The sequence below is a fragment of the Chiloscyllium punctatum genome, chromosome 11, assembly GCF_047496795.1.
Source record: "Chiloscyllium punctatum isolate Juve2018m chromosome 11, sChiPun1.3, whole genome shotgun sequence".
Lineage (NCBI taxonomy): Eukaryota > Metazoa > Chordata > Chondrichthyes > Orectolobiformes > Hemiscylliidae > Chiloscyllium > Chiloscyllium punctatum.
In genome coordinates, this window is record NC_092749.1 from 103,530,393 (window position 1) to 103,557,358 (window position 26,966).

General features: G+C 43.3%; 1 protein-coding gene across 3 annotated transcripts in view; it reads left to right on the forward strand.

The window, feature by feature from the left end:
- LOC140483282 (somatostatin receptor type 1-like) overlaps positions 1-22,163 on the forward strand; it is a 32,264-nt gene extending 10,101 nt beyond the window's left edge. Inside the window, exons 1-2 of one of the 3 annotated variants that reach the window (XM_072581432.1) lie at positions 15,199-15,601; positions 16,784-22,163. In XM_072581432.1, the coding sequence (XP_072437533.1) occupies positions 16,786-18,693 (1,908 nt within the window). In that variant the 5' untranslated portion in view covers positions 15,199-15,601; positions 16,784-16,785 and the 3' untranslated portion in view covers positions 18,694-22,163. Of the gene's footprint in view, positions 1-15,198; positions 15,602-15,730; positions 15,737-16,783 lie in introns of those variants that run through there. The other 2 variants (XM_072581433.1, XM_072581431.1) reach the window with 2 other exon arrangements.
- Positions 22,164-26,966: the final 4,803 nt, after the last annotated feature.

Here is a 26,966-nt window from a genome sequence, read left to right on the forward strand (position 1 = left end):
TTTGGCACTTTACAGTCCTCTGGACTCAACATTACTCATGACAAATCCTGTCCTCCCTTTAGATTTCAATCATCCCCAATGTCTGTTCTTCACAGATTTGTTTCCAGCAGACCTAACATCTATTATTTAGGTAAAATCACCATATTCCAATCTCATTAGAGACAGAGAGAAAAAGAAAGATGATCGATGGCGAATTAACCTGAGGGCCACCAGACCTCAAAAGAGGGGAGAGGCTGGGAAGGAAAGTCCCACATGACAAGGTCAGGTAATGCAGGTCATGGGGCGGCATGGCGGCTCAGTGGTTAGCACTGCTGCCTCACAGAGGCAGGGACCTGAGTTTGATTCCCACCTGGGGTGACTGTCTGTGTGGAGATTGCACATTCTCCCTGTGTTTGTGTGGGTTTCCTCTGGGTCCTCCAGTTTCCTACCACATTCTGTGCACGTTAGGTGAATTGGCTGTGCTAAATTTTCCATAGTATTCAGGGATGTGTAGGTTAGGTGCATTACTGAGGGGTAAATATAGGATAATAGGGTAGGGGGAATGGGTCTGGGTGGGTTTCTCTTTGGAGGGTTGGTGTAGACTCGTTGGGCCAAAGGGCCTGTTTCCACACTGTAGAAATTCTAATTCATAATTCTAATTCACACTGTTGGGAACACTCTACATTGCAAACCAACCATCCAGCCAACTGAGCTAACCAACATCCCCTTTTTAATTGACCCTGGACCCTTATTTTGTAAATTCACTGCAAACATTAACATTCCTTTTGCCTTTCGTTCTGTGACATTGTGATCTCTAATCTCCCTCACCTCTAACCACTCCCAGACCTATCCTTCTGTTTTAATTGCTCCTCTCAACCTTTCTCAACAGTACAAAAGCCTTCACTTTTCCCCTCTCTTCAGCTGTGAAAGAGTCATTGGATTTGAAACTCTGTTCCTCTCTCCACTTGTGACCTGAATTGCTGAGTTTCTCTGGTACTTCTCATTTTTATTTCCAATCTGCAGCGTCTGACACATTCTGAATTTGTTCCAACATTGTTTGTCTTACATAGTAGCTCACAACCGTGCCATCTGCCACCTACTTCAACATGATTGGAAATCAGAAGCAAGTTTGATTCAGATACATCTTTCAAAATTCTTTGATGCCACATAAAACAAACAATATTAAATCTAATTTCTCACAACTTCATCAGATGCCACTCAATTCATTAGATTCTAATTAATACTCTCCTGCAGTTTCCACTCACAACAAGAATCAAAGACATGGCTCGATTGCTCTGTACCTCAGATGGCAAGGTAATTAAATTGAACTGTGTGACATCTTAAGCATTTAGATGTGAGGAAATGCCGATTAAGAATAATGGCTACAAAACTGGGCTCCGTACTTCATTTGATGCTTTGCTACCATGGCATGAAGAGGTTAAAATTGGTAACCACACCCAGGTCTGGAATGACAATAGTGGGGGGATGGAGGAAGTGAGGACTGCAGATGCTGGAGAGTCAGAGTCAAAAGTGTGGCGCTGGAAAAGCACAGCAGGTCAGGCAGCATCCCAGGAGCAGGACAGTCGGGCATAAGCTCTCCATCAGGAATGTAGGGAGGGCCCAAGGGGGCTGAGAGATTAATGGGAGGGGGCAGGCCTGGTGAGAAGGTAGCTAGGAATTCAATAGGTGGATGAAGGTGGGGGTGATATTGATAGTTTAGAGAGGAGGATGGAGTGGATAGGTGGGAAGGAAGATGGACAGGCACCGCCCTCTTGAACTGTCCTACCTATCCATCTTGTTTCCCACCTATCTGCTCCACCCTCCGTTCCGACCTATCACCATCACGCCTTTCATCTACCTCTCGCATTCCTAGCTACCTTGTCCCCAGCCCCAACCCCTCCCATTTATCTCTCAGCCCCCTTGGGCTCAAACCCCTACATTGCTGATGAACAGCTTATGTTCAAAACGTCGACTCTCCTGCTCCTCAAATAGTGTGAGGAAGTCTAGGAAGCTTCCGGAATTCATGCTATTGCAAATGTAGTGGATTACTGTGCACTGTGTTTTTGGAGGAGCTCTCAGAAGCTGTTGTTGTCCAAAGGGAGTGGGATTGGGCTCTTGCAGGGAGTTCAAAGGATGCAGAGCAGAAAGCAGAAAGGCAGGAGAGAGGAGGGGCTGTGCACAGAGGGAAGAAGAAATATCTGTCAATAGAAGGCCATATCCATGCAGGGTCTTCAGGGACCACTTATGTCACCATCACAGCCCTGACCTGTGTCTCAAGAAGCTATGATTTGCAAAAGAAGTGATTGTTCAACTGTGCCATCTTCTCCACGTGGACCAGCAGCCAGAGAACAGGACGCACACAGCACTGCCACTAGTAATCAATGCCCTTTCTCAACTTGTGGATCCTTCCAAGGCCGGAGCTGAGAAAATTGCCAAGACCCCACAGTTCACTACATGTAGCTCCATTTGGGTAATCAAAGAGCAGGGAACTTCATAATCTTTCCTCGAAGTTGAGAGATGTATGAATGAGGGAGTGACCTTGTGAGGGTAGCTGCACAGCCAGCAGTGTTGGGACCCATTGTCTGCACATGCATCATTCTACAAATAAATATTCCACAAATAAAAGTTGATTTGCTAAAACTATATTAGACGACACTTTCAATAATACATACATAAATAATAATCAATAAACTGAATTATTACAAATTCCTTAATTGTTATGCTCTGGGTGCCTTTGCCTGACCTAGCGCTCATTCTTGATGAAGGGCTTATGCCCAAAATGTCGATTCTCCTGCTCCTCAGATGCTGCCTGACCTGCTGTGCTTTTCCAGCACCACACTCTCAATTCCCACTATCTCCCAATAAACAATAATAAAACTCTGCAGAGTATCAGATCTAAAAACATGGCTAAGAAACTATTAAAGTCAGGAAAGAACATATCTCACTAACTGTCCAGATGCTTTTCTCCATTATCCCCACAGTAGCTGCTGATATTAGAGTTTCTTACTGCTGCATTTACTCTGTAATTGTAACTAGGCTGATTCTCTGGGGACAGTGAGGTTGGTTTGGAATTCTCCCTCAAGAACTTCCAGTTGGCAGTAGAGTTCAGCACTGAATAAGATGTTTCAAAGACAGAAAGAGAGGGATAAGACTCTTTTCCTTCTGTACCATGGCAGTGCCATGGCAGTGTTACTCTCTACAAATCCAAAATCCAGTGGGTTTTTTTCTGTATTTTTGATAATGAGCTATTTTCAGGCCAATTATGATTGAAGGTTGCTGCACTTTTAAAAGCAACTAACTGGACACTCATTGTAAGCGATGTTTACACAGCTTCTTACTCAAGAATTTGGGAAAGTCTCTTTACAGATGAATTGGAGCTAAGCTCTGTGCTCAAATGGTGATTTGACTAGCAAAAGGCAACTGATTGGTCTGTGGTATGGTGACCAGTACTAATGACAAAACCCTCTTATGTGATTGACTCCGAAGAAGATGAGCAGCTTGTTGGTGTGAATGTTGGGAGAGAAGCCATTAGAAACAAGAGCTCTCTCTTTCTGTACGGTATAACACACCTCAAACCTGAAGAAAGCCAGTTAATTTTTCCCTTATCAGTTGCTATAAGCTGTGTTTTTTTAATCGGTAAATCAGAGCCTTCATAAGTGTAAACTAGTCACCCTCTGCCTCCTGCAAGCAAGTGAAAGTATCTGGAGAAGGAAGAAGCAGTGTCTTGACAAGCCAAAAGGATCATCTCAGCAAACTCCAATCTTTTCCTCCATTCATAACACCAATGTTTCTTTTTTCTGCCAGTGACTGACTACATGTGTTTGCACAGGGGGTGTTTGTAAAGGGATTAGAGATTTTACTGATGGAGCTATACTTGGAAGGTTCATAATTGTTTACCTGTACCTAGAATCCATCTATTTGTAATAAACAGCAATCATTATTAAGGACAGAAATCTAATCTGAGCTGCCCGTAAACCTGGGTCATAAGGATAGGAAAGTCAGGTAACTTTTCAGAGTTTTACAAAATCGTTACCTTTTGTGAACACTCCAGGAACACTGGGGCTTTGTTTTCAGCATGCTACCCCTCCAATGAGGTACAACAATACCTTCATATGGGCCATGTGAATATCATCAAAATCTTACTTGAGCAGCTTGCTTTCTTCACAAATGCAGCATTTTTGCAGCTGAAGCAACTTTGAAGTGAATTCTCGTCAAAGGCAAATGGGACTGGATTCATTTAGGATACTGGTCGGCATGGACAAGTTGGACTGAATTGAAAGGCACAGTGAAAGGCTTTATCTTGCGAGTAATACAGGCAGATCACAGAGTTAAATAGCATAGATAAGTAAATAATAGGTAAACAGAGGCAAAACAAAAACACAGGTACAGTCGAATGTTAAGAGTTTGAGAGTCCATTCAGTATTCTAACAACAGTAGGGTAGCGACCTTTATGAAACCGGCTGGTGTGTGTGTTCAGGCTTCTATACCTTCTCCCCGATGGTAGAAGTTGTAGAAAAATATTGCCAAGGTGGAATGGATCTTTGAGAATGCTGGCAGCCTTTCCTTGACAGCGGGCCTGGTAGATGGATTTTATAGATGGCAGGTTGGCCTTTGTGATTGTCCGGGCCGAGTTCACCACTCTCTGTAACCATCTCCGATCTTGAATGGTACAGTTGCCATACCAGGTAGTGATACATCCAGACAGAATGCTCTCGATGGCGCACCTATAAAAGTTGGCAAGGGTATTCACCATCATGCTTAATTTCCTCAGCTGCCTGAGGATGAAGAGACATTGTTGGGCCTTTGTAACCAGTGCATCCACATGAAGAGTCCAAGAAAGCTTGTTATGGATAACCATTCACAGGAGTTTGAGGGTCTGTTTCTGTACAGTACATCTCAATGACTCTGTGACTGTAAATAGATATCCAGCAATGAAGAGCTGATGACATTATAAATTAATATTCTAGATGACACAAAAGTGAGCTGATCAGTCTTTTCCTGTATACTGTCCCATCAATGTCCTTATATGAGTTCCCTGCTACAGAACACATCTGCAACCTCCTCCCACACAGTAGAACGGTTACCACAGGAATGAGCCTTGCCTTCTGACCTGGTTGCAATCCACTTCTGCCAAGTGACTCACTTTGTGCTGGCCAAGTTTCTAACAGCCTCTGAATCTGTGCAGTGCCCATATCTGAGCCAGTGGTTAAGTATCAGAATTTCTTCTTGTCTACTCATGCTCATAGCTTTCACTATGAGTACATTTTTAGGTGCTGGGAAGCACAAATGCCGAAAGGGACGGTTGGGATGAGAAACAGGAAATCAATGATCAGGTTCACAATATCCACCAGTGTCCCCATTCCTTGAGTCTTATTTGTACCTTGGTGGCTGTATTCTAAGCATAACAAATTCATTTTCTGCTTTTCACTCCTATCATTTACATCTATTTTATACCTCAATTGCTCCTTTGCCACCATTATCACTGCCTTTGTCTTTTGCTCATCATCTGTTTCACCCATTGCTCCTCCCTGTCAACATCACAAATCCACCATTTTTCAGCTCCTTGCATTCTGAACAGGAATCATATTGGATTCAAAACACTAACTTGGTTTCTCTCTCCACAGATGTTCCCAGTCTTGCTGTGTTTCTTCAGCATTTTTGTTTTTAAGTGCACCACCATTGCATTGCCATGTTATCTTTTATGCCACCTTTCACAATGATAATGAAACGGATTTCAGAAGGTGTATAAAGCAAGAACAAAAGGTATTTAGCATATTTGCCTTCATAGCTCTATTCTTTGATTATGGGAGTTAGGGCATCATGTTGAGGTGAGGCCTCTTCTGGAGTACTGTGTGCAGTTCTGGTCACCCTGTTACAGGATGGATATTATTAAGCTGGAGAGGGTTTAGAAGAGATTTACCAGGATGTTGCTGGGTATGGAAGGTTTTGATTTATAAAGAAAAGCTGGATAGGCTGGGACATTTTTCACAGCAGCATAGGAGGTTGAGAGGTGACTTTACAGAGGTTTATAAAACCATGAGGAATATAGACAGGTTAACTGTAGGTATCTTATCTCTAGGCTGCAGGACATCTAGACTAGGGCGCCTATTTTTAAGGTGAGAGGAGAGAGGTTTTAAAAAGTCATGAGATCATAGAATTCCTACAGTGTGGAAACTGGCTATTTGGCCCAACAAGACCACACCAACCCTCTGAAGAGTATCCCACCCAGACCCATTCCTTTACATTTACGTCTAGCTTTTGCATCTAACCTACACATGCTTGAACACTATGGCCAATTCACCTAACCTGCACATCTTTTGGATTGTGGGAGGAAACCCAAACAGACCTGGAGAGAATGTGCAAACTCCACACAGACTGTCACTTGAGGCTGGAATCGAACCCAGGTCCCTGGCGCTGTGAGGCAGTAGTGCTAACCACTGAGCCACTGTGCTGTCCTCAAGGCAAATGTTTTACACAGAGGGTAGCTCACGAGTGGAATGAACTTCCTGAGGAAGTGGTGGACGGGGGCGCAGTTACTTAAAAAAAATAAATACAAGAATAGGAAAGGTTTAGAGGGCTATGGGTCAGGAGCAGGCAGGTGGGACTAGTTTGGGATTATGTTTGGCATAGCCTGGTTGGACTGGAGGGTCTGTTTCCATGCTGTATGACTCTAAGTGTTGCACAGCCTCAGTCTACACTGCACCCAGACCTTGCATCAATTCTTCAAGGGACAAAGGTGATGTGGGCAGGCATGTCATCCATTTGAACCCCTTGACTCTCTTTTGTTAAATGTGACTTTGTCCTGCAAATGAGAAGAATCAGCGAGTGCGTTTTAAGACCATAAGACCATAAGACATAGGAGTGGAAGTAAGGCCATTCGGCCTATCGAGTCCACTCCACCATTCAATCATGGCTGATGGGCGTTTCAACTCCACTTACTCGCATTCTCCCCGTAGCCCTTACTTCCTTGTGACATCAAGAATTTATCAATCTCTGCCTTGAAGACATTTAGCGTCCTGGCCTCCACTGCACTCTGCGGCAATGAATTCCACAGGCCCACCACTCTCTGGCTGAAGAAATGTCTCCGCATTTCTGTTCTGAACTTACCTCCTCTAATTCTAAGTCCTCACCTCACGGAAACAATTTCCTAGCATCCACCCTTTCCAAGCCATGTATTATCTTGTAAATTTCTATTAGATCTCCCCTTAATCTTCTAAACTCCAATGAATACAATCCCAGGATCCTCAGCCGTTCCTTGTATGTTAGACCTACCATTCCAGAGATCATCCGTGTGAATCTCCACTGGACATGCTCCAGTGCCAGTATGTCCTTCCTGAGGTGTGGGGACTAAAACTGGACACAGTACTCCAAATGGGGCCTAACCAGATTTATATAAAGTCTCAGTAGCACAACGGTGCTTTTATATTCCAACCCCCTTGAGATAAATGACAACATTGCATTTGCTTTCTTAATCACGGACTCAACCTGCATGTTTACCTTTAGAGAATCCTCAACTATCACTCCCAGATCCCTTTGTACTTTGGCTTTATGAATTTTCTCACTGTTTAGAAAGTAGTCCATGCTTGTATTCTTTTTTCCAAAGTGCAAGACCTCACATTTGCTCACATTGAATTCCATCAGCCATTTCCTGGACCACTCTCCCAAACTGTCTAGATCCTTCTGCAGCCTCCCCACTTCCTCAGTACTACCTGCCTGTCCACCTAACTTCATATCATCGGCAAACTTCGCTAGAATGTCCCCAGTCCCTTCATCCAGATCATTAATATATAACTTGAACAGCTGCAGCCCCAACACTGAACCCTGTGGGACACCGCCTGTCACCGGCTGCCATTCCGAAAAAGAACCTTTTAGCCCAATTCTCTGCCTTCTGTCAGACAGCCAATCCTCAATCCATACCAGTAGCTCACCTCGAACACCATGGGCCCTCACTTTGCTCAGCAGCCTCTCGTGTGGCACCTTATCAAAGGCCTTTTGGAAGTCTAGATAGACTACATCCACTGGGTTTCCCTGGTCTAACCTACTTGTCACCTCTTCAAAGAATTCCAACAGGTTTGTCAGGCACAACCTCCCCTTACTAAATCCATGTTGAATTGTTCTAATCCGACCCTGCTCTTCCAAGAATTTAGAAACCTCATCCTTAATGATGGATTCTAGAATTTTACCAACAACCGAGGTTAGGCTAATTGGCCTATAATTTTCCATCTTTTGTCTTGATCCTTTCTTGAACAAGGGGGTTACAACAGCAGTCTTCCAATCATCCGGGACTTTCCCTGACTCCAGTGACTTTTGAAAGATCTCAACCAATACCTCCACTATTTCCTCAGCCACCTCCCTCAGCACTCTAGGATGTAGCCCATCAGGGCCAGGAGATTTATCAAGTTTAAGACCTTTTAGCTTTTCTAGCATTTTCTCTTTTATAATGGCAACCATATTCAACTCAGCCCCCTGACTCCCTTTAATCGTTGGGATATTACTCATGTCTTCCAATGTGAAAACTGATGCAAAGTACTTATTAAGTTCTCCAGCTATTTCCTTATCTCCCATCACTAGGCTTCCAGCATCAGTTTGAAGTGGCCCAATGTCTACTTTTGTCTGTCGTTTGTTTCTCATGTATTGAAAGAAACTTTTACTGTCATTTCTAATATTACTGGCTAGCCTACCTTCATATTTGATCCTCTCCTTCCTTATTTCTCTCTTTGTTATCCTCTGTTTGTTTTTGTAACCTTCCCAATCTTCTGATTTCCCAGTGCTCTTGGCCACTTTTCGGATCTCTCTTTTTCTTTAATACATTTCCTGACTTCCTTCGTCAGCCATGGCTGTCTAATTCCTCCCCGGATAATCTTTCTTTTCTTGGGGATGAACCTCTGTACAATGTTCTCAATTATACCCACAAACTCCTGCCATTTTTGCTCTATTGTCTTCCTCGCTAGGCTCTGCTTCCAGTCTATTTTTGTCAGTTCCTCTCTCAGGCCCTCATAATTACCTTTATTTAACTGTAACACCATTACATCCGATTTTGCGTTCTCTCTTTCAAACTGCAGACTGAACTCTACCATATTATGATCGCTGCTTCCTAAGTGTTCCCTTACTTTAAGATTTTTTATAAAGTCTGGCTCATTACATAGCACTAGGTCCAAAATAGCCTGCTCCCTTGTGGGCTCCATGACAAGCTGTTCCAAAAAGACATCCTGTAAGCATTCCATGAATTCCCTTTCTTTGGATCCACTGGCAACATTATTTACCCAGTCCACCTGCATATTGAAGTCTCCCATGATCACCGTGACCTTGCCTTTCTGACATGCCTTCTCTATTTCCCGGTACATGTTGCACCTCTGGTCCTGACCACTGTAGGAGGTCTGTACATAACTCCCATTATGGTTTTTTTGCCTTTGTGGTTCCTCAATTCCACCCACACAGACTCCACATCATCCGACGCTATGTCATTCAGTTGCATAGACTTAATTTTGTTCTGAACTAACAAGGCAACCCCGCCTCCTCTGCCCGTCTCCCTGTCTTTTCGATAAGTTGAAAATCCTTGGATGTTTAACTGCCAATTCTGACCCCCCTGCAACCACGTCTCTGTGATGCCTACCACATCATAATCATTCACGATGATCTGTGCCATTAGTTCATCTGCTTTGTTACGAATGTTACAAGCATTCAGGTAAAGTGCCTTAATGCTAACTTTCTTATCATTAGAGATATTGGAAGTCATAAGATGTCCTAAGTTATCCTTCCTTTGTGCTGCATTCACAGTCTGCCTCAAGGTTAAATCCACCTGCATACATGCTATCCTGCTGCTTATCTTTCTATTTAACTCCATACTCCCTGTCGCTTTCACTTTCCCTTCCCCCCCATGTGTTTTGATGATATGCCAACCAGAGCAAAGTGCATGTGGAAGCTTTGAGTGAATGTGAGGCTTGTACCATTGGCAAGTGCAACGGGGTGCATGACACCTAAGTGTTAGTGATTGCTGCTGGGGATGTGCTGTATTGAGTGGCACGTGAGGCAAGTCTGAGATGGTATTTAAAGATGCATTCACTGACCTTTACCATTCATTTGAGGCCATTAAAATGTTTATAGTATGCAGCCAGTCCTTAGCACTAAACTATTTGAATTAGTTACCTACTCACATTTCTGTCAGAGTGTATGTCAGTCTCACATGTCTCTCTGCAGAAAATAATAATCTCTCCCCTCCACTTATTCCTGAACTAATGCCTCTTAGTGTTCAATTAACGAAGGTGGGAGGCCTCTCTCTCACTTGCTGCTCCATTGATACATTATATTCCCTTTAAAGAAAACACTGGAAAGAGCTTCAAGCCCTGCTGTAGCCAGAAAATGTCTCTCCTTTAAGAAGTACAGACTACCTTGTACTCATACTAACCTCTCAAGCACTTCGGCTACCCACTGAGCTCACGGTCTTGCATATATTTAGTACTGGGCTGTACATCACAATAACGAACAGGCAGTATGATGCTCACATGCTGTGTGTTTCACCTGCAAAGTGACCCTATCAAATCTTTAGCCTAGCGACTTTGACAGTTCACACACAGGACCATAATGTCAAATTTCTGAAGTAAATAACATTTGACTGCCAACCTTCTCTGAATAGTAAGACATGGAATGTCTTACTATGACAAAACAGACAAGCCCTTTATGCATCACAGTAACTAATTTGCATTTTATGCCACTGTTTTGCACATCAGCTTTCTCATCAGCGTTAAGAGTTGTAAGAAATGCAACAAAAGGATCATCTGGTACATTGCAATACATTCTCTTAATCATGGCAATGTATAATGTTGTTTGTATTAAACATAATTTGCATTTATAATACCTTTCACTTCTTTTTAAAAAGTTTTCATATCAGAGTTTTGTTAGATATGAAGTTTTTTTAATATAATTACGATTGTGGTGCAATACCTAGTATTTTAAAATTAGCTATAATTCTAAGTTCAAGACAAACTGGTTTCTCCTGGAAGGCTTAGATGTAGTTTACTGTAAAAATACATGTCATTGTATAAAAATCAATAAAATGTTTACACACTAAAATTACACACATTAGTCAATACCTTCAGTCAAAATTATGAATAAAATAATTTCAAATAAAACATTTGTGTTTATCCATTATTAACTCCAATGTCATCTTATGTTTTAAGATTATTGCTTTTTTCAATCTCCCAAAAGAGATTTATATTCTTCTACTAGAAATGAAAATTATTACATTCAGCAAGTATGACAGTGTTATGTGCTGTTATCGGGTGCCTTCAGCCTGGAGTTTACGATTAATGATTAATGTCATCACTGACATTTCCCCATGCATGTTGACTGCTCAAACACAGATAGTGTACACTCACTCTGTGAACAAAGACCCTTCAACCTCCTGTGCATAAATAAGTAGCTCTCTAAGATATTCAGCATAATCTGACATCATGACTCACTCAAAATCTTCAATGATACACAACACACAAGCAGATTATAATAAAACCCCAAACCTGGAAATCCAATGTTTAAATGTAACAGGGATTACAGACATTGTATATACACCACAGAAATGGGTCATTCTGATCAACAAGCCCATGATGATAATTAAGCTCCCATGTTTCCTCATCTGAATCCATCATTCTCCCTCAAACACTTGCCTCATTTCCCCTTAATTGTATCAAGATCATTCATTTCAACCATTCCCTGTGGTAGTGACTTCTCAGCTAATCACCAATTCTTTAGCAAAGGGTGTTCTCCTGAATTCTCCAGTTCTGTGCTTTTTCTGGATGCACTCTCTCAAAACCTTCCGTTATTTTACGTACCTCTATTAGGTCACTCACACAACCTTCTTATTTATGTTCAACTCTGGTATATTCACAACTGCAGGGTAGAAATGGTGAATGATAGCCAATTAATGTACAACTAGATTAAATCACCAGAATCAGTATTGGAGAAAATATTTTTCCATTTAACAATTAGCTACACTCAAACAGCTTATTTGGTGTAGCCCCTTGGAACAACATCTGGTCTTCGTGTCCTTTTTTATTCATTCACAGTATGTGAGCATTGTGGGTTGTGCCAACATTTATTGCTATGGTGGTTGTCATGAGCGGTGTTCTTGAACCGCTGTAGTCCATTTGATGTCGATTCACTCAACACCCACTGGGAGGGAGTTCCATGAATTTGACCCAGCGGCCCTGAAGGAACTATGATATATTTCCATGTCAGGATACTGAATAATTTGGAGGGGAAGTTGCAGGTGGCGTTTTCCTGTACATCTGCTGCCCTTGTCCTTTGAATGTGGGAGGCTGTTGCACTGCAACTACCACAGATTTCTGGCTGACCAGGAAACTCTCCCACTCACACCACCTGCCAGGGATGCATTGGTTTACAGGTCAATAGGCAACATAGAAGCAAAACACTGAGGATGCTGGAAATCTGAAACAAAAGCAGATTATGCTGGAGAAACCTAGCCAGTCTGGCAGCATCTGTGGAGAGAAATAGAGTTAACATTTTGAGTGTGTATGACTCTTCTTCAGAACTGCTGCCAGATCTGCTGACTTTCACCAGCATTCCCTGTGTTCAGTAATTAACATACTTGGGTGCGTCATTACACACCTTCTGCGTTGATTCAATTGCTGAGGGGGGGATTTGAAATATCTGACCTAGAAGCAGTGACACTATCACTGCACCACAAAACATCCACTTGTCATTTAAGGAAAATGAAACATTTTAAAATAGATGCATTTTGGAAGCATGTCGATAATGTGTTTGTGGGTGAATAAGTGTTGCAATCTAAATGTGACCCTTACAAACGCTCATATGTTAGCAACCAACGGTGCTCAACAAATGTAGCTGGCATAACCTCCTTACCACTAACTTATACATTGACAGAACCGAACTCCTAATTATATACTTCTTTCCCATTATTACTCTTTTACTAATCTGGTCCACAGTAAAACGTTTACTGTGAAAAATAACCTGATAATTACCAAGTCACGTGGTGATTGGCATGTATTTCTTTGCTGTAATTAACTGTGATTAACTGATCCATTTTCAGTGAATTCACCATTCTCACAATTTTTTTTAGTTAAGGTTTATGATTAGTGTGAAACATTCGATCTCACTTGAACTTGCCAGTATTTTTTTAAAGACAAAAAAAAATTGAGGCCAATGTTTCTGTTAACTCATTGGTTAAATGGTTTGTGTGATATCTTGATCTTATAAGCAAGCTGAATATTTTTAATCCAAGACTAGGTCTTGACCCTTGATAACACATATAGAGGTATCAATGATGGGATCTTGGGGAATCAGAAGATCATTAGGTTTATCACTATGTTCGATGGCAGTTGAACTAGCTATAAGTAAACCATTCCAGCGGTTCTATATATTTGAGTCTCTCTCCTACTACTTCCCATTAACATAACCCTTAAGTTTGTACAAACAGAACCCAAGAGCTTATCTTTTTGAATTCATTCATGGAATGTGTGGCTCAGCTAGCATTTGTTAACCAACCCCACCAGGCTTTGAGGAGGGGGTAGTGAGCTGCCTCCTTGAACTGTTACAGTACATCTGATTTGACACACCCAGGGGATCGTTTGGGGAGGCAGTTCAAAAGGGTTAGCTAAGTGACAGTGAAGGTTATAATCACATTGACAAATCACCAGGAGGTGGGTTTGCAGGTGATAGTGGCCACGCACATCTGCTTTACCTGCTTTTGGGGGAGAGAGAGAGGTTGTGGTGTGTGCATGTGTGTGTATGTGTGCCATGTGTGTGCATGCGTATGTGCATGTGTGCCGTGTGTGTATATGTGTGCTGTGTGTGTGTGCCTGTGTGTGTCTGTATGTGTGCTGTGTGTGTGTGCCTTGTGTGTGTGTGTGTGTGTGTGTGTATGCTGTGTGTGTGTGTATGTGCCATGTGTATGTATGCATGCTGTGTGTATGTGTGCCATGTGTGTCTGTATGTGTGCCATGTGTGTGTGTATGTGTACTGTGTATGTGTGCCATGTGTGTCTGTGTGTCTGTACGTGTGCCGTGTGTGTGTGTCATGTGTTTGTGTGCGTGCCGTGTGTGTATGCCTTGTATGTGTGTGTGTGTGCTGTGCTTGTGTATATGTGTGCCTTGTGTGTGTGTGTGTGCCATGTGTGTATGTGTGCCGTGTGTGTGTATGTATGCCATGTGTGTGTGTATGTGTGCCGTGTGTGCATCTGTATATGTGCCATGCGTGTGTGTGTGTTTATGTGTACCATGTGTGTGTGTGTATGTGAGCCATGTGTGCATCTGTGTGTGTCTGCGTATAAGGTGTGTGAAGGAATAGAGACGAAGGTTTGAAAGGTGTTGTCTATAGCTTTGTCCACCACATTGGAAACCCCTCGCACATTTGGAATGTTCCAGTCGCAGGTGAGGGTACAGTGAAAGCCAGCTGGCAGGAACCTCAGTCAGAACATCTTCAGCCTGCCACCTCAGCCAAACTCAGGCAAATCTCTTGGGGAATCTCAAAAGGGACCCCAGGTGCACTTCATGTTCCATCTGTTTATTGTCTGGGGTTGGGGGGTAATGGGGGTCTCCCCAAGATGGTTAGCTGTGTTGAGGGGAAAGGTTTGAAAACAGCAAAGAAACCTTTGTTTGAGTTTCACCATCCCACACTGGAACTGAATGCAAACAATTGAGAATCGCACCAGGTAAAGCACAGCTAGTTCTCACTGAAGTTCTCTTGATGGGCATTTCTGTGAACAAGATCCTTGATTTTCAGTGCAAAGTTTCCCAACTCCTCGAAGGAGGGAGGTGGTGCCACAGTGGTCGAGAACCCCAGGCTTATAGTTGGGGCTTGAATCACATCACAGGAGATGGTAGAATTTGAACTCAATACAAATCTGGAATTCAGAGTCTAATGATGATTATTAATCTATTGCCGATGATTGGAAAAATCCACCCGCTTCACTAATGTCCTTCAGGAAACTGGCATCCTTACCTGGTCTGGCCTGTATGTGACTCCAGACCCATAGCAACACAGTTGACTCTTAACTCAAAAGGTCAATCAATATCCACATCTCATGACTGGAAATAAATGTTAACTGCCGGGCTTTCGGTGGCAAAAGATATTTAGCTGCCGAAAAGTGCAACTTGAAGTCAGGGTGACTGTTTCTGAAGAAGTAAATCTCAAATAAGAATGACCTCAGGTTAAATGGGGTGGGAGGAATAATGTGAGGGTGAAGGGAACAGAAATCGGTGGGACTGCTGCGCGTCCACTGAGGATTCGCAGATGGTGGCACGTACTGGAAGGGCCGAGCGGCCGCTCACTGACGGCGGGAACGACGCGGTGCCGGGACAAATCTGACCTCCGGGGTCCCCCAACACCAGCCCGGTCTGCCGTCAATGCCCTTCGGTTGGACTGGAGTAGGTTTGAATCAAAATGTAGTGGAGAGGGAAGAACTGGGAACAGGTAAATCCGCGTGAAAGCTGAACATTTGCAAAATTTTGGACCTGGAGATATACTCATTGTTGGTTTGAGGGTGCGTGCGGGTTCGGGTTTAAACAGAAGAAAAAAAATCTGTGCCAACAGCTTTAAAACCTTGTGTTAGAAGGCGGTGCAGTGTTGAAAGCATCACGCAGGGCTGTAGGTAAGTCGCTGACAATTATTTACCCCCTAGCTCCTGATATTTAAGGGAAAGCGAGAGGGAAAGAGCATAGGAGGTGCAGTATACATAGAGAGAGAAAGAGAGAGACCCAGACATAGGCAGGCACACAGTATTACTGTGAGTGCTGCCTCTCTACTCAGTCTGGCTGGACCAAGGAGGGGAGGGAGGACTGACAAGTGTAAAGTTGGGTTGTGCGGGGAGGGGACAAGGAGAGAGAGGATAGACAGAAACAGAAAGCGACGAGGGATACAGGTAGACAGAAAGACGGAGCGGGGGCATAAACAGAGAGAAAAGAAAAATGCGGAACTGACAAAAAAAGGGAGAGGCGGACTGGGCGAAATAGGCTAATTGACAAGGAAAGCAAAGGGGGGGGTGTTGACAGAAGGAAAGGGTTGGACAGAAAATAAAGAAGGGGGAAGCGAAAGGTCAAGAAAGAGGGCGGATAGACGGATAGAAAGAAGGAGGGTACATAGAAAAGGGAGCGGGGTAGACAATGGGAAGAGAGGAAGGGTATTCTGAAAAGGACAGGTAGGAAAGAAACAGAATTAGCCGTGGTGGGGGTGGGGGGGGGGGTTACAGGCAGAGAAAAGAGAGGAGAGATAGACAGTTACAGGAGGGATAGACAGAAGTGAGATAGGAGAGACAGACTGATGGGGGATGGAGAGACAGAAGAGTTAGACAGACAGAGGGGGATAGATAGGAGAGATAGACAGAGTGGGGATAGATAGACAGGAGAGATAGACAGATAGAGGGAGGATAGAGAGACAGAAGAGATAGAGGAGGGAATAGATAGAGAGATTGGAGAAATAGGTAGAGGGGGATAGATAGAGAGACATGATAGATAGACAGAGGAGATAGACAGAGAAGTCAGGAGGGACAGATAGAGAGAGGGAGACCGAGAAGAGACGGCAGGAATAGCCAGGTAGAGAGTTCGACAGAGAAGAGACAGGAAGGATAGACAGAAACAGGCAGAGAGAAGAGAGAGGAAGAATTAGAAGAGGAAGAGAGGGCGACGTTCTTAAGGAAAAGAGACGGATAGTCAGAAAGACGGGGATGGACAGAATAGATCGAGGCGAGTTAGAAAGGAAAGAGACAGGGATAGTCAGAGAGGAGAGGAGATATTTGTGAAGTTTTTTCGATAAAGAGCAGCATTTCTTTGGACAGGGATGAACCTGCAGCTACCTGCCGAGCCCGAGCGGGCCTCCGCCGGGGAACACTTGGGGAATGAGTCGGGCGCCTGGGCTCCGACGGGGCGTCCGTCCAACTGGAGCGGCGGAGGTTGGTCGGAGGGAGCGGTGGACGAGGACGTGAGGATGGTGGTGATCCAGTTCGTGTACGCGCTGGTGTGCCTGGTGGGGCTGGCGGGGAACGCCATGGTCATCTTTGTCATCCTGAGGTACGCCAAGATGAAGACGGCGACCAACATCTACCTGCTCAACCTGGCGCTGGCCGACGAGCTCTTCATGCTCAGTGTCCCGTTCGTGGCGGCGGCGGCGGCTCTCGACCGCTGGCCCTTCGGCCCGCTCATGTGCCGGGCGGTGCTGAGCGTGGACGGGCTCAACCAGTTCACCAGCGTCTTCGGCTTGACCGTGCTCAGCGCCGACCGCTACGTGGCCGTGGTGCACCCCATCAAGGCGGCCCGTTACCGGCGCCCCAGCGTCGCCCGGCTCGTTAACCTGGGCGTCTGGCTGCTCTCGCTGCTGGTCATCCTGCCCATCGTGGTGTTCGCCGGCACCGCGCCCGTCGGTGGCGGCAGCGATTCCGCCGCAAATCCCGGCGCTGATTCCGCCGTAAATCCCGGCGTCAACCTGGGCGCTGGTTCCGCCGGGGGCTCCGCTGTAAAGGTGGGCATCAATTCTGGTGTGGATTTCAGTGTAAGACCCGGCGTAAATATGGGCGCTAATTCCAGTGTAATTCCTGCTGTAAATTTGGGCATCAATTCCAGTGCAGGATCCAGTGTAAATCCCAGTGTAAGTGTGGGTGTAGGATCCAGTGTAAATCCCAGTGTAAGTGTGGGTGTAGGTTCCAGTGTAAATCCCAGTGTAAGTGTGGGTAAAGGATCCAGTGTAAATCCCAGTGTAAGTGTGGATAAAAGATCCAGTGTAAATCCCAGTGTAAGTGTGGGTGTAGGATCCAGTGTAAATCCCAGTGTAAGTGTGGGTGTAGGTTCCAGTGTAAATCCCAGTGTAAGTGTGGGTAAAGGATCCAGTGTAAATCCCAGTGTAAGTGTGGATAAAAGATCCAGTGTAAATCCCAGTGTAAGTGTGGATAAAAGATCCAGTGTAAATCCCAGTGTAAGTGTGGGTGTAGGATCCAGTGTAAATCCCAGTGTAAGTGTGGGTGTAGGTTCCAGTGTAAATCCCAGTGTAAGTGTGAGTAAAGGATCCAGTGTAAATCCCAGTGTAAGTGTGGGTAAAGGATCCAGTGTAAATCCCAGTGTAAGTGTGAATGGAGGATCCAGTGTAAATCCCAGTGTAAGTGTGGGTGTAGATCCCAGTGTTGATTCCAATGGCAAGGTGATGTGCGCGTTTCTCTGGCCGCAGCCAGCCTGGTCAGTGGCATTTGTCGTCTACACCTTCCTGCTGGGCTTCCTGTTGCCTGTGTTGGCCATCAGCCTGTGCTACCTGCTCATCATTCTGCAGACCCGGGCGGTGGCCCTCAAAGCCGGCTGGCATCAGCGCCGGCGCTCCGAGCGCAAGCTCACCCGCCTGGTGCTGACAGTGGTGGCTGTCTTCGTGGTCTGCTGGCTGCCTTTCTACGCCGTGCACCTGGCCGGTGTTTTCCTGGCCCAGCGTAACACCACTGTTAACCACCTCTGTGTGATCCTCAGCTACGCCAACAGCTGTGCCAACCCCATCCTCTACGGCTTCCTGTCCGACAACTTCAGGCGCTCCTTTCAGCGGATCCTGTGCTTCCGTTGGCTGGAGAATGACACCGAGGAGCCGGTTGACTATTGCTCCACTGCTCTCAAGAGCAAAGTGGGCAGCCCATTGGAGTTCCAGCCTGCTGAGGACATTGCCTCTGAGTCTGTTTATAGAAATGGTACTTGCACATCAAGAACAACCACCTTGTGAATTCAGACACAAGGACCTCTTGACAGTTTTCCAGGTCAAATCTATTTTACTAAAGGTTATTTGCTTTTGATGATGTTGTCAGTTCGACCATTTGTTATAAGCCAGTTTCATGAGGGATTTATGATGGTGAGTGTCCATTAGACACAAGTGTGTGCCCTTGTAACTTACCTGGTGAATCTCTCTCTCTCTTTACTGTGTGTCCCCATCCCTGGCTATTCACTGAGAGGAGCTGGGGTAAAAGAGAAAGAGCAGAAAGTGCTGGAGAAATTCAACAGTGTTCTGACAGTATGTGTGAGAGGAGAAAAATAGAGGGAGGTTTGGCCTTAATGACATTTAACTCGGCTCAGATGCTGACACAGCTTGCGGAGGTTCTCCAGCATTTTATGTATTGTTTTTAAAAATAATTTTAGACGTCGAGTATGCATGGTCTTTTTTAATATATGCTTTTATATTAACATGGGCTGCATTGACAACCTCTGTTTTTCCACCTGTAAGGGAATTTGCCCAGGGTGGTCCATCCTTCAAACTTTACAGAGGTCTGAAGGTCCATTCTGTCACCTGATTTTTAGACCGTGTCAAATCAGTAGCTGGGATCACACTATTTGGCCCAGCACCCAATATTTATTATAGCACTAATCTTTTGCTCAAGGTGTGGGGGAAATGACAGAATGCATTGTTCTGTTTAAGCAGAAAACCCAGAATATAAACTCCCACACAAGATCAGAAATTGTAATTGTTGCAACAACAGTTTGTTGGGTTGTGTTAAGAAAGTGACTGCCAATGTTTGAACTATATCCATATCAACATTTGCTTAAAAGGCAGGGGATGCTATCCAAATGGGCATTGTGTAATTGCTCCCCCAACCACATTCACAGTCTGTACTATTTTCCCAATCATGTCTTTGTAAGTATAATGCTGCTAGGTACTCTCAGATTGTGGGCTATAAATTTCAATTAGTCTCACCTTTAAAATGGTAACTACAGGCTGCACAGTCACTGTGTGTCAGTGATATTGTGATATTCAATATACAGAGTTGAGTGGGCAATGCTGCAGGCTGACAGCTTTATAACATTAAAGTGTCTCCATTCAAATAGAACAAAAAAAGATGCAAGGTCATAAAGTATAGCCATGTCCCAAAGGCTTATTTTTCACACTTGTGGAATGGTGAATCTTTGGAATTCTTTACTCCAGAGGGCTGTTGAACCTCAGTCATTGAGTTTATTACAGATTGAGATCGATACATGTCTCGAGATTAAAAGCATTAAGAGATATAGGAAGTGTGGAAAAATGGTATTGAGACAGAAGGTCAGTCCTGACCCAATTGAATGGTGGAGCAGGCTCAATGGGCCAAATGGCCTACTTCTGCTCCTCTGTTCCTATGGATTAGATTAAAGATGTGTGCAGGTACATAGTTTAGAAATTGTGCTATTCAAGTTGATAGTTAAAATAAGGTTAATATGGAGCAAATGAACTAAGGTAACATCTGATATGAACACACATCAGGTAAGAAAGAATGGAAACATTAATCCTTTCACTCAGACATGTAAAGATAATTCTCTCATCCACAAAATGAACTGTGGAAAGAAAAATGCACTATTCAGCTTAAAAGCACACTTGTAGCTACCAAAAATAGAATCTCAATATTCAACTTATTGCTAATCATAAAGAGAATCATTGTACCCCCTTAAACAAAGTTGCATTTAAAAATGAAGATTCAGATTATATCTTCAGTGGCACACTGAACTGCATTTTTTTTTAATGCTGTTGTAGAAGCAGCTAATTTATTCATATTTAGAAGACCTTCAGCACATCACAAAATGCTTTATAACCAAGAAAGAGCTTTGAAAAATATAGTCTCTGCTGCGGGGAACTGCAACAATTAAATCATTAAATAAATGACCAGGATAAAATTGAACTTTCTGGGCCCATAAGATATTTAAACAATAGACAATCGGTGCAGAGTAGGCCATTCAGCCCTTCAAGCCAGCACCACCATTCATCATGATCATGGCTGATCATCCACAATCAGTATCCTGTTCCTGCCTCATCCCCATAACCCTTGATTCCACTATCTTTAAGAGCTCTATCCATCTCTTTCTTGAAAGTATCCAGAGACTTGGCCTCCACTGCCTTCTGGGCCAGAGCATTCCATATGTCCACTACTCTCTGGGTGAAGACGTTTCTCCTCATCTCTGTTCCAAATGGCCTACCCCTTATTTTTAAACTGTGTCCTTTCTTAAGGATGTGAGTGTACAGTCTTAGAATATAAATTCGGAGGAGAGAGTTGTAAATTTTTCTTCCATTTTCCAGAAGATTAAGAGAGACATGCAGATTAGTTGGGTAACAAAAGTAAATAGATTTTTAAGTATGCTTGACAATATCCATTATTTTAAGCTGCCTGATTCACCAAATAGGGAATTAATTAGTTGTGTTTATATAATGCAACACTTCACCAGCTGTTGAGTATTAATTGGCACAGATGCCTCAGTGGGTAGGATATTCACCTTTCAGTCAGACAGTGTGGGCTCAAGTTCCACTGTAGAGGTTTGAGTGTAAAAGTCTGTGCTGCTGCTCTGGTCCAGTACATAAAAAGTGTTGGAGATATTCTTTTTCAGATAAATTAAGGCCCATGTGCACATAAAAGCTTGAAGAAGAGGAAAGGAGGTATCCCTGACATTCTAGGTAATGTTTATCCTTCAGTCATCAGCAACAAAACAGATTGTCTGGCCACTATCTCTTGTCTTTTTATCTGACCTAGCTGTGTGCAAATTGATTGCCATATTTCCTACATATAAGAGTTACCATACTTCAAAAATACTGAACTGATCATAAAGCACTTTGGGACATTTATGGTTACGAAGGTAAACATATAAATGAAAGTCTTTATGTATTGACTTGTTACACACAGGTTCCATTAGTTTGTATATTTTTCTCAAAACACTCTCCTTTGTTTACCAACAGAGCTAGACTGCAAATTTGCACGTTCTAAAATTGTGCCTTTGAGCATATGTTGAGTTGTGTCTGTTTCTAACTCAGTGGTTACTTTGTTTGATCATTTTCCTGTTGTATTTGGAAACATGAAATAATAATAATTTGAATGTGTTAAGATTGTGACTCTGATTTCAGTATTTGCATTTAAATATGACACAATTGTTGCATTTATATGGGAAAGTGGCATTACTTGCGTTCTTGATGTTTATGTCATACTGTTCATACTGTGTATGTGCCTCAAGTAAATGTATTAGTAAATCTTGATTAATTTAAAAGTTACTTTGAAAATAAATGCAGCCATTCTTTCTAAATTCCTCTGTGCTCCCTCATTTCATAAGATTCAATAAAACTTAAACATTATTTATTTTGGAATCTGTCTTGTAAAAGATCCTGAAGGGCAACATGTCTTGCAGATTATTCATCTATATAATGTATTCTGTTTGACAATCATCAAACAAAATAAAAGATGGCTGCAGGAACTGTCTTAATTTCTCTTTCCTTTCTGACTATGGTCTATTTGTATTCAACAACAAAAAGTAACATCAAAGAATAATAGGGAAAATTCATATACTGTTTAAATAGGCACTAACTATGAGATCAGAGTCAAGATTAGAGTGGTGCTGGAAAAACACAGCAAATCAGGTAGCATCCGAGGAGCAGGAAAATTGATGTTTCAGGCAAAAGCCCTTCATCAGGAATCACCATGAAGGGCGTTTGCCCGAAACGTCGATTTTCCTGCTCCTCGGATGCTGCCTGACCTGCTGTGCTTTTCCAGCACCATTCTAATCTTGACGCTGATCTGCAGCATCAGCAGTCCTCACTTTCAACTAACTATGAGATCGACAACCTAGCCATGTCCCAACAGGTTCCTTATGTTCTGTCAAAAGTATGAAAATGAAGATGCTCTGTGCTGTCTGTACTTTTCATACTGTATGGTATAATCTTAGTGAGTGGAGGTGCACATTTTTCAAAATGTTGATTGACACACTTAGAATCAGTCTCTCTTCTATATCAAAAGGTTGTGAATGCGACACTCCACCAGTGATTGGAAGATATACCAAACTCACACTTTAGTGCAGTACCAAGAAACACAGCATTATCAGATGTGTCGGGATTGAAATTGACTAGGCCAGCGATGAAAGGCTATTGCAGATAACTTCAACTCTAGTTTCATCTCAAATCGCATATAGTTGCATTTCCAACACTCAACAGTGAACAATAGACATCATAGCTGATTTTTCCCAACCCTTCCAGGGATAATTTAGGGGTGGCACGGTGGCTCAGTTGTTAGCACTACTGCCTCACAGCACCAGGGACTTGGGTTCGATTCCTGCTTCAGGTGACTGTCTGTGTGGAGTTTGCACATTCTCCCCTTGTCTGTGTGGGTTTTTTCTGAGTGCTCCAATTTCCTCTCACAGTCCAAAGATGCGCAAGTTAGGTGGATTGGCCATGCTAAATTGCCCATAGTGTTAGGTGCAATAGTGAGGGATAAATATAGGGTAGGGGAATGGGTCTGGGTTGATTACTCTTCGGAGGGCCAGTATGGACTTGTTGGGCCAAAGGGCCTGTTTCCATACTGTAGGGAATGTAATCTAATTAATCAGGTTATGGAATCAAAATGAACAGAAACACTTTCGCTAAGGATCTTAGCGCTATCATGGTTTGCCATTATGATCTCCCTTGCATTTAGTTTGAGCCTGAGAATCAACTTGCAGAAATGGTGGTTTAGAGTAAAATATCAACTGGTGGCACATTGTGATGTGAATGAGGCTCCTTCAATATTTTGTTGACAGTATCGAGGTGCTGCCAATTCACTTTCTTTCAGAGGACGTGGGCTTAACTGGCTCAACCAGCACATACTGCCTATCCCTAGTTGCCATTCGAGAAAGTGGTGGTGAGCTGCCATCTTGAATTGCTGCATTCTCTTTGGCTTGGTACATCCACAATGCCATTGGAGAGGGTGTTCCAGCATGTTGACCTACAAACTGAGAAAAAACAGTGACGTATTTCCAGGATGGTGACTGACTTGTAGGGAAATGTTCAGGTGGTGATTATCCACGTATCTGCTGCCCTTGTCTTTCTAGAAAGTAGTGGTCATGGATTAGAAGATGCTGCCTAAGGCTCTGTAGTAAATTTCTGCATAACCTTTTGTGCATGGTACACATTGCTGCTATTGGGTCTCGTTGATGGAGCGAGTGAAGTTTCAAGGATGTGATGCCAATCAAGCGGGTGGCTTTGTTCTGGTTCTGCTGAGCTTTTTGGGAGTGTTGGGTAACACTCAGCCACAAAAGTGGGGAGTAGTCCATTACACTCCTGACTCGAGCCATGTAAATGGTGGACAGGTACTGGGGAGTCAGGAGGTGAATTACTCATTGCATGAATCCCTGCCTCTGACCTTCTCATAAGACTTTTCTAACAATTTTAAAAAAGATTGACATGGAAGAGTGTCATTCAATCAATAATAGAACATCCCTAATTATTATCCCAGATGAGTTTAGAGGGCCTTCCCACTGTAATTAATCACCCATTCAATTTCCAAGGAATATTTTAAAAATAATTATTCTTGAAAGCCGAGGGCTGTGTTAAAGTCTCATTAGTCAATATGTTTGGTTAAGATATTTGCACTCAGTCAGATCGCAAGAGTGGGGTTGGGTGAGTGGCTTTGCAATTTCTTGCAGTTTTATTTCTCTGAACCAGCACTGCAGCCAACTATCAGCTGTTACCCTAGAGATCTTCGAGAATAGTGTTTAAGGCTCAGTTAAACTATCTCCTGTTCCCTTTGGTTGGGGGGGGGGGAAGGGGGAGAAGTATTTTCAGACAAATTTAATTTGGATCCTTACAATTTCTGGAAAGTTAGCCTATCTAGCTTGAAAAGATTGTTGACTATTGGGAAGAGGCTAATACTGAGAAGAGGGTAATACTATTTTCGGGCTTTATTCCTTTTGGTAGGAGGGCTAAGTGTATTCTGCAAGCCCAAATAACATGTCTATTTTCGTTTCCTCCAGCTGAAGCTGTTAGAAATTCATCAAGATTTAATCCTGATCCGATTGCCTCCACATGAAGAGTTACAATTACCAAAAGAAGTAAAAACAAAAGTTTATCAAATGCCAGTCATGAATTAATTTGCAACTGAAGAGACCTTGGAGTGCAGGTTCATAACTCATTGAAAGTGGAGTCACAGATAGATAGGATAGTGAAGAAGGCGTTTGGTATGCTTTCTTTTATTGGTCAGAGTATTGAGTACAGGAGTTGGGAGGTCATGTTGCAGCTGTACAGGACATTGGTTAGGCCGCAGTTGGAATATTGTGTGCAGTTCTGGTCTCCTTCCTATCGGAAAGATGTTGTGAAACCTGAAAGGGTTCAGAAAAGATTTACAAGGATATTGCCAGGGTTAGAGGATTTAAGCTATAGGGAGAGGCTGAACAGGCCGGGGCTGTTTTCCCTGAAGCATTGGAGGCTGAGGGGTGACCTTATAAAGGTTTACAAAATTATGAGGGGCATGAATAGGATAAATACACAAAGTCTTTTCCCTGGAATCAGGGAGTCCAGAACTAGAGGGCATAGGTTTAGGGTGAGAGGGGAAAGATATAAAAGAGACCTATGGGGCAACTTTTTCACACAGAGGATGGTACTTATATGGAATGAGCTGCCAGAGGAAGTGGTGGAGGCTGGTACAATTGCAACATTTGCAAGGCATTTGGATGGGTATATGAGTAGGAAGGGTTTGGAGGGATATGGGCCAGATGTGGGCAGGTTGGGTTGGGATATCTGGTTGCCATGGACGAATTGGACCGAAGGGTCTGTTTCCGTGCTGTACATCTCTATGACTCTATGACTGTATGGTCTTGATAACAATGCATGTGTAAAGGGAAAAAGGAAGATTCCTTTTGGTCATAATATTTGTGGCATCACAAATATAGCAGGAGAAGTTTCTAATCATTTTTAAAATAAACAAAAATCAGATTGGGTAGCCCTAATTGGGGCTCTGTGACAAAAAAATAAACAACGATCAAAAGAATTTGCAGATCGATAGAGAACTGTAATAGAAATTTATCAAAATTAAATTAATCTTCTGTTATTAGATGTAACCATGCATCCCAGCTCCTGTGGTGCTCACCTATCATGAAAGATCTGTCCATTGATGGTAGACTCTGCATGCATTCTCTCCATGGGCACCTAAGCACAAGTGCACCTCAGAAGAAGGGAGGAGAGTTATCTACAGTTGCGAGATCCAGAGAAACTGTGAAGGCAAAATTAAAGACCAGCTTAATGCCATCCTGACTACGCACTACTCCTGATCTGCTTTCCACTCAAATCTTCAAAATCTTTTGTTTGGAGAGTGTTACCTATACTTCATTTGGAATTCAATATCTTCGACAAGTCAATCAAAGATAAAAGCTAACAAGTAGAATGATTAACTGCCAATTCACAATGAACCCGTTTTGCACAAGTGGTCAATTTCACCTCAGCAACTCATTTATAGTATTGCAAATGAACATTTTGTATCTTCACATGCATGCACATACACTTACTTCCCTGTTGGGAGATGGAGGCAAGTGTTGGAAGGGTTGCAGGCTAGTGACAAACACACCTCTTATGGTCAACAAGTCCTGGAGTGAAAAAAAACAGAAATTGTTGGAAAAATTCAGTGGGTATGTAAGCATCTGAGAGATTAGGGTTAATGTTTCAGATCCAGTGACCTTTCTTCAGGACAAGTCCTGGAATAATGCCCCCAAGCAAATTTTATGCCTGTTGGATAGTTAATAGGCTGCTATCAGGATTCCCTTGCCCGAAAGAAACTATATGTCGCCTCCAAGAGATGCATAAAATTGTCATTTAAGTGGTTCAGTTGACCATCTTCACTGCCACTTTCAAATTGTCATGGCAACAGGAAAAAGACTGGCACTCCAACCCTTTCTTCCACTCTTGATCTTTTTTACCTCAAATCCAGTTCTTGCAGGGCTCCTAATAGCACAACTTTGATTACTGAGTCTCAAACCCACCAGTGCCTTGCCTCTGTTTGATGGATTTCTGGGATAATACAGCCAGGATCAGCTGTTCTTCTTTCACAGAATCATAGAATCCCTACAGTGGGGAAGCAGGCCATTTGACCCACCAAGTCCACACCGACCCTCCCACCTACTCCTGTAGCCCTGTATTTTCCATGGCTAAGTCACCATGCTTGCTCATCCTGGGACACTGCGCAAGTTAGTTAGGAGCCAATCCACCTAATCTGCACACCTTTGGACTGTGTGAGGAAGTCAGAGCACCTAGAGCAAGCC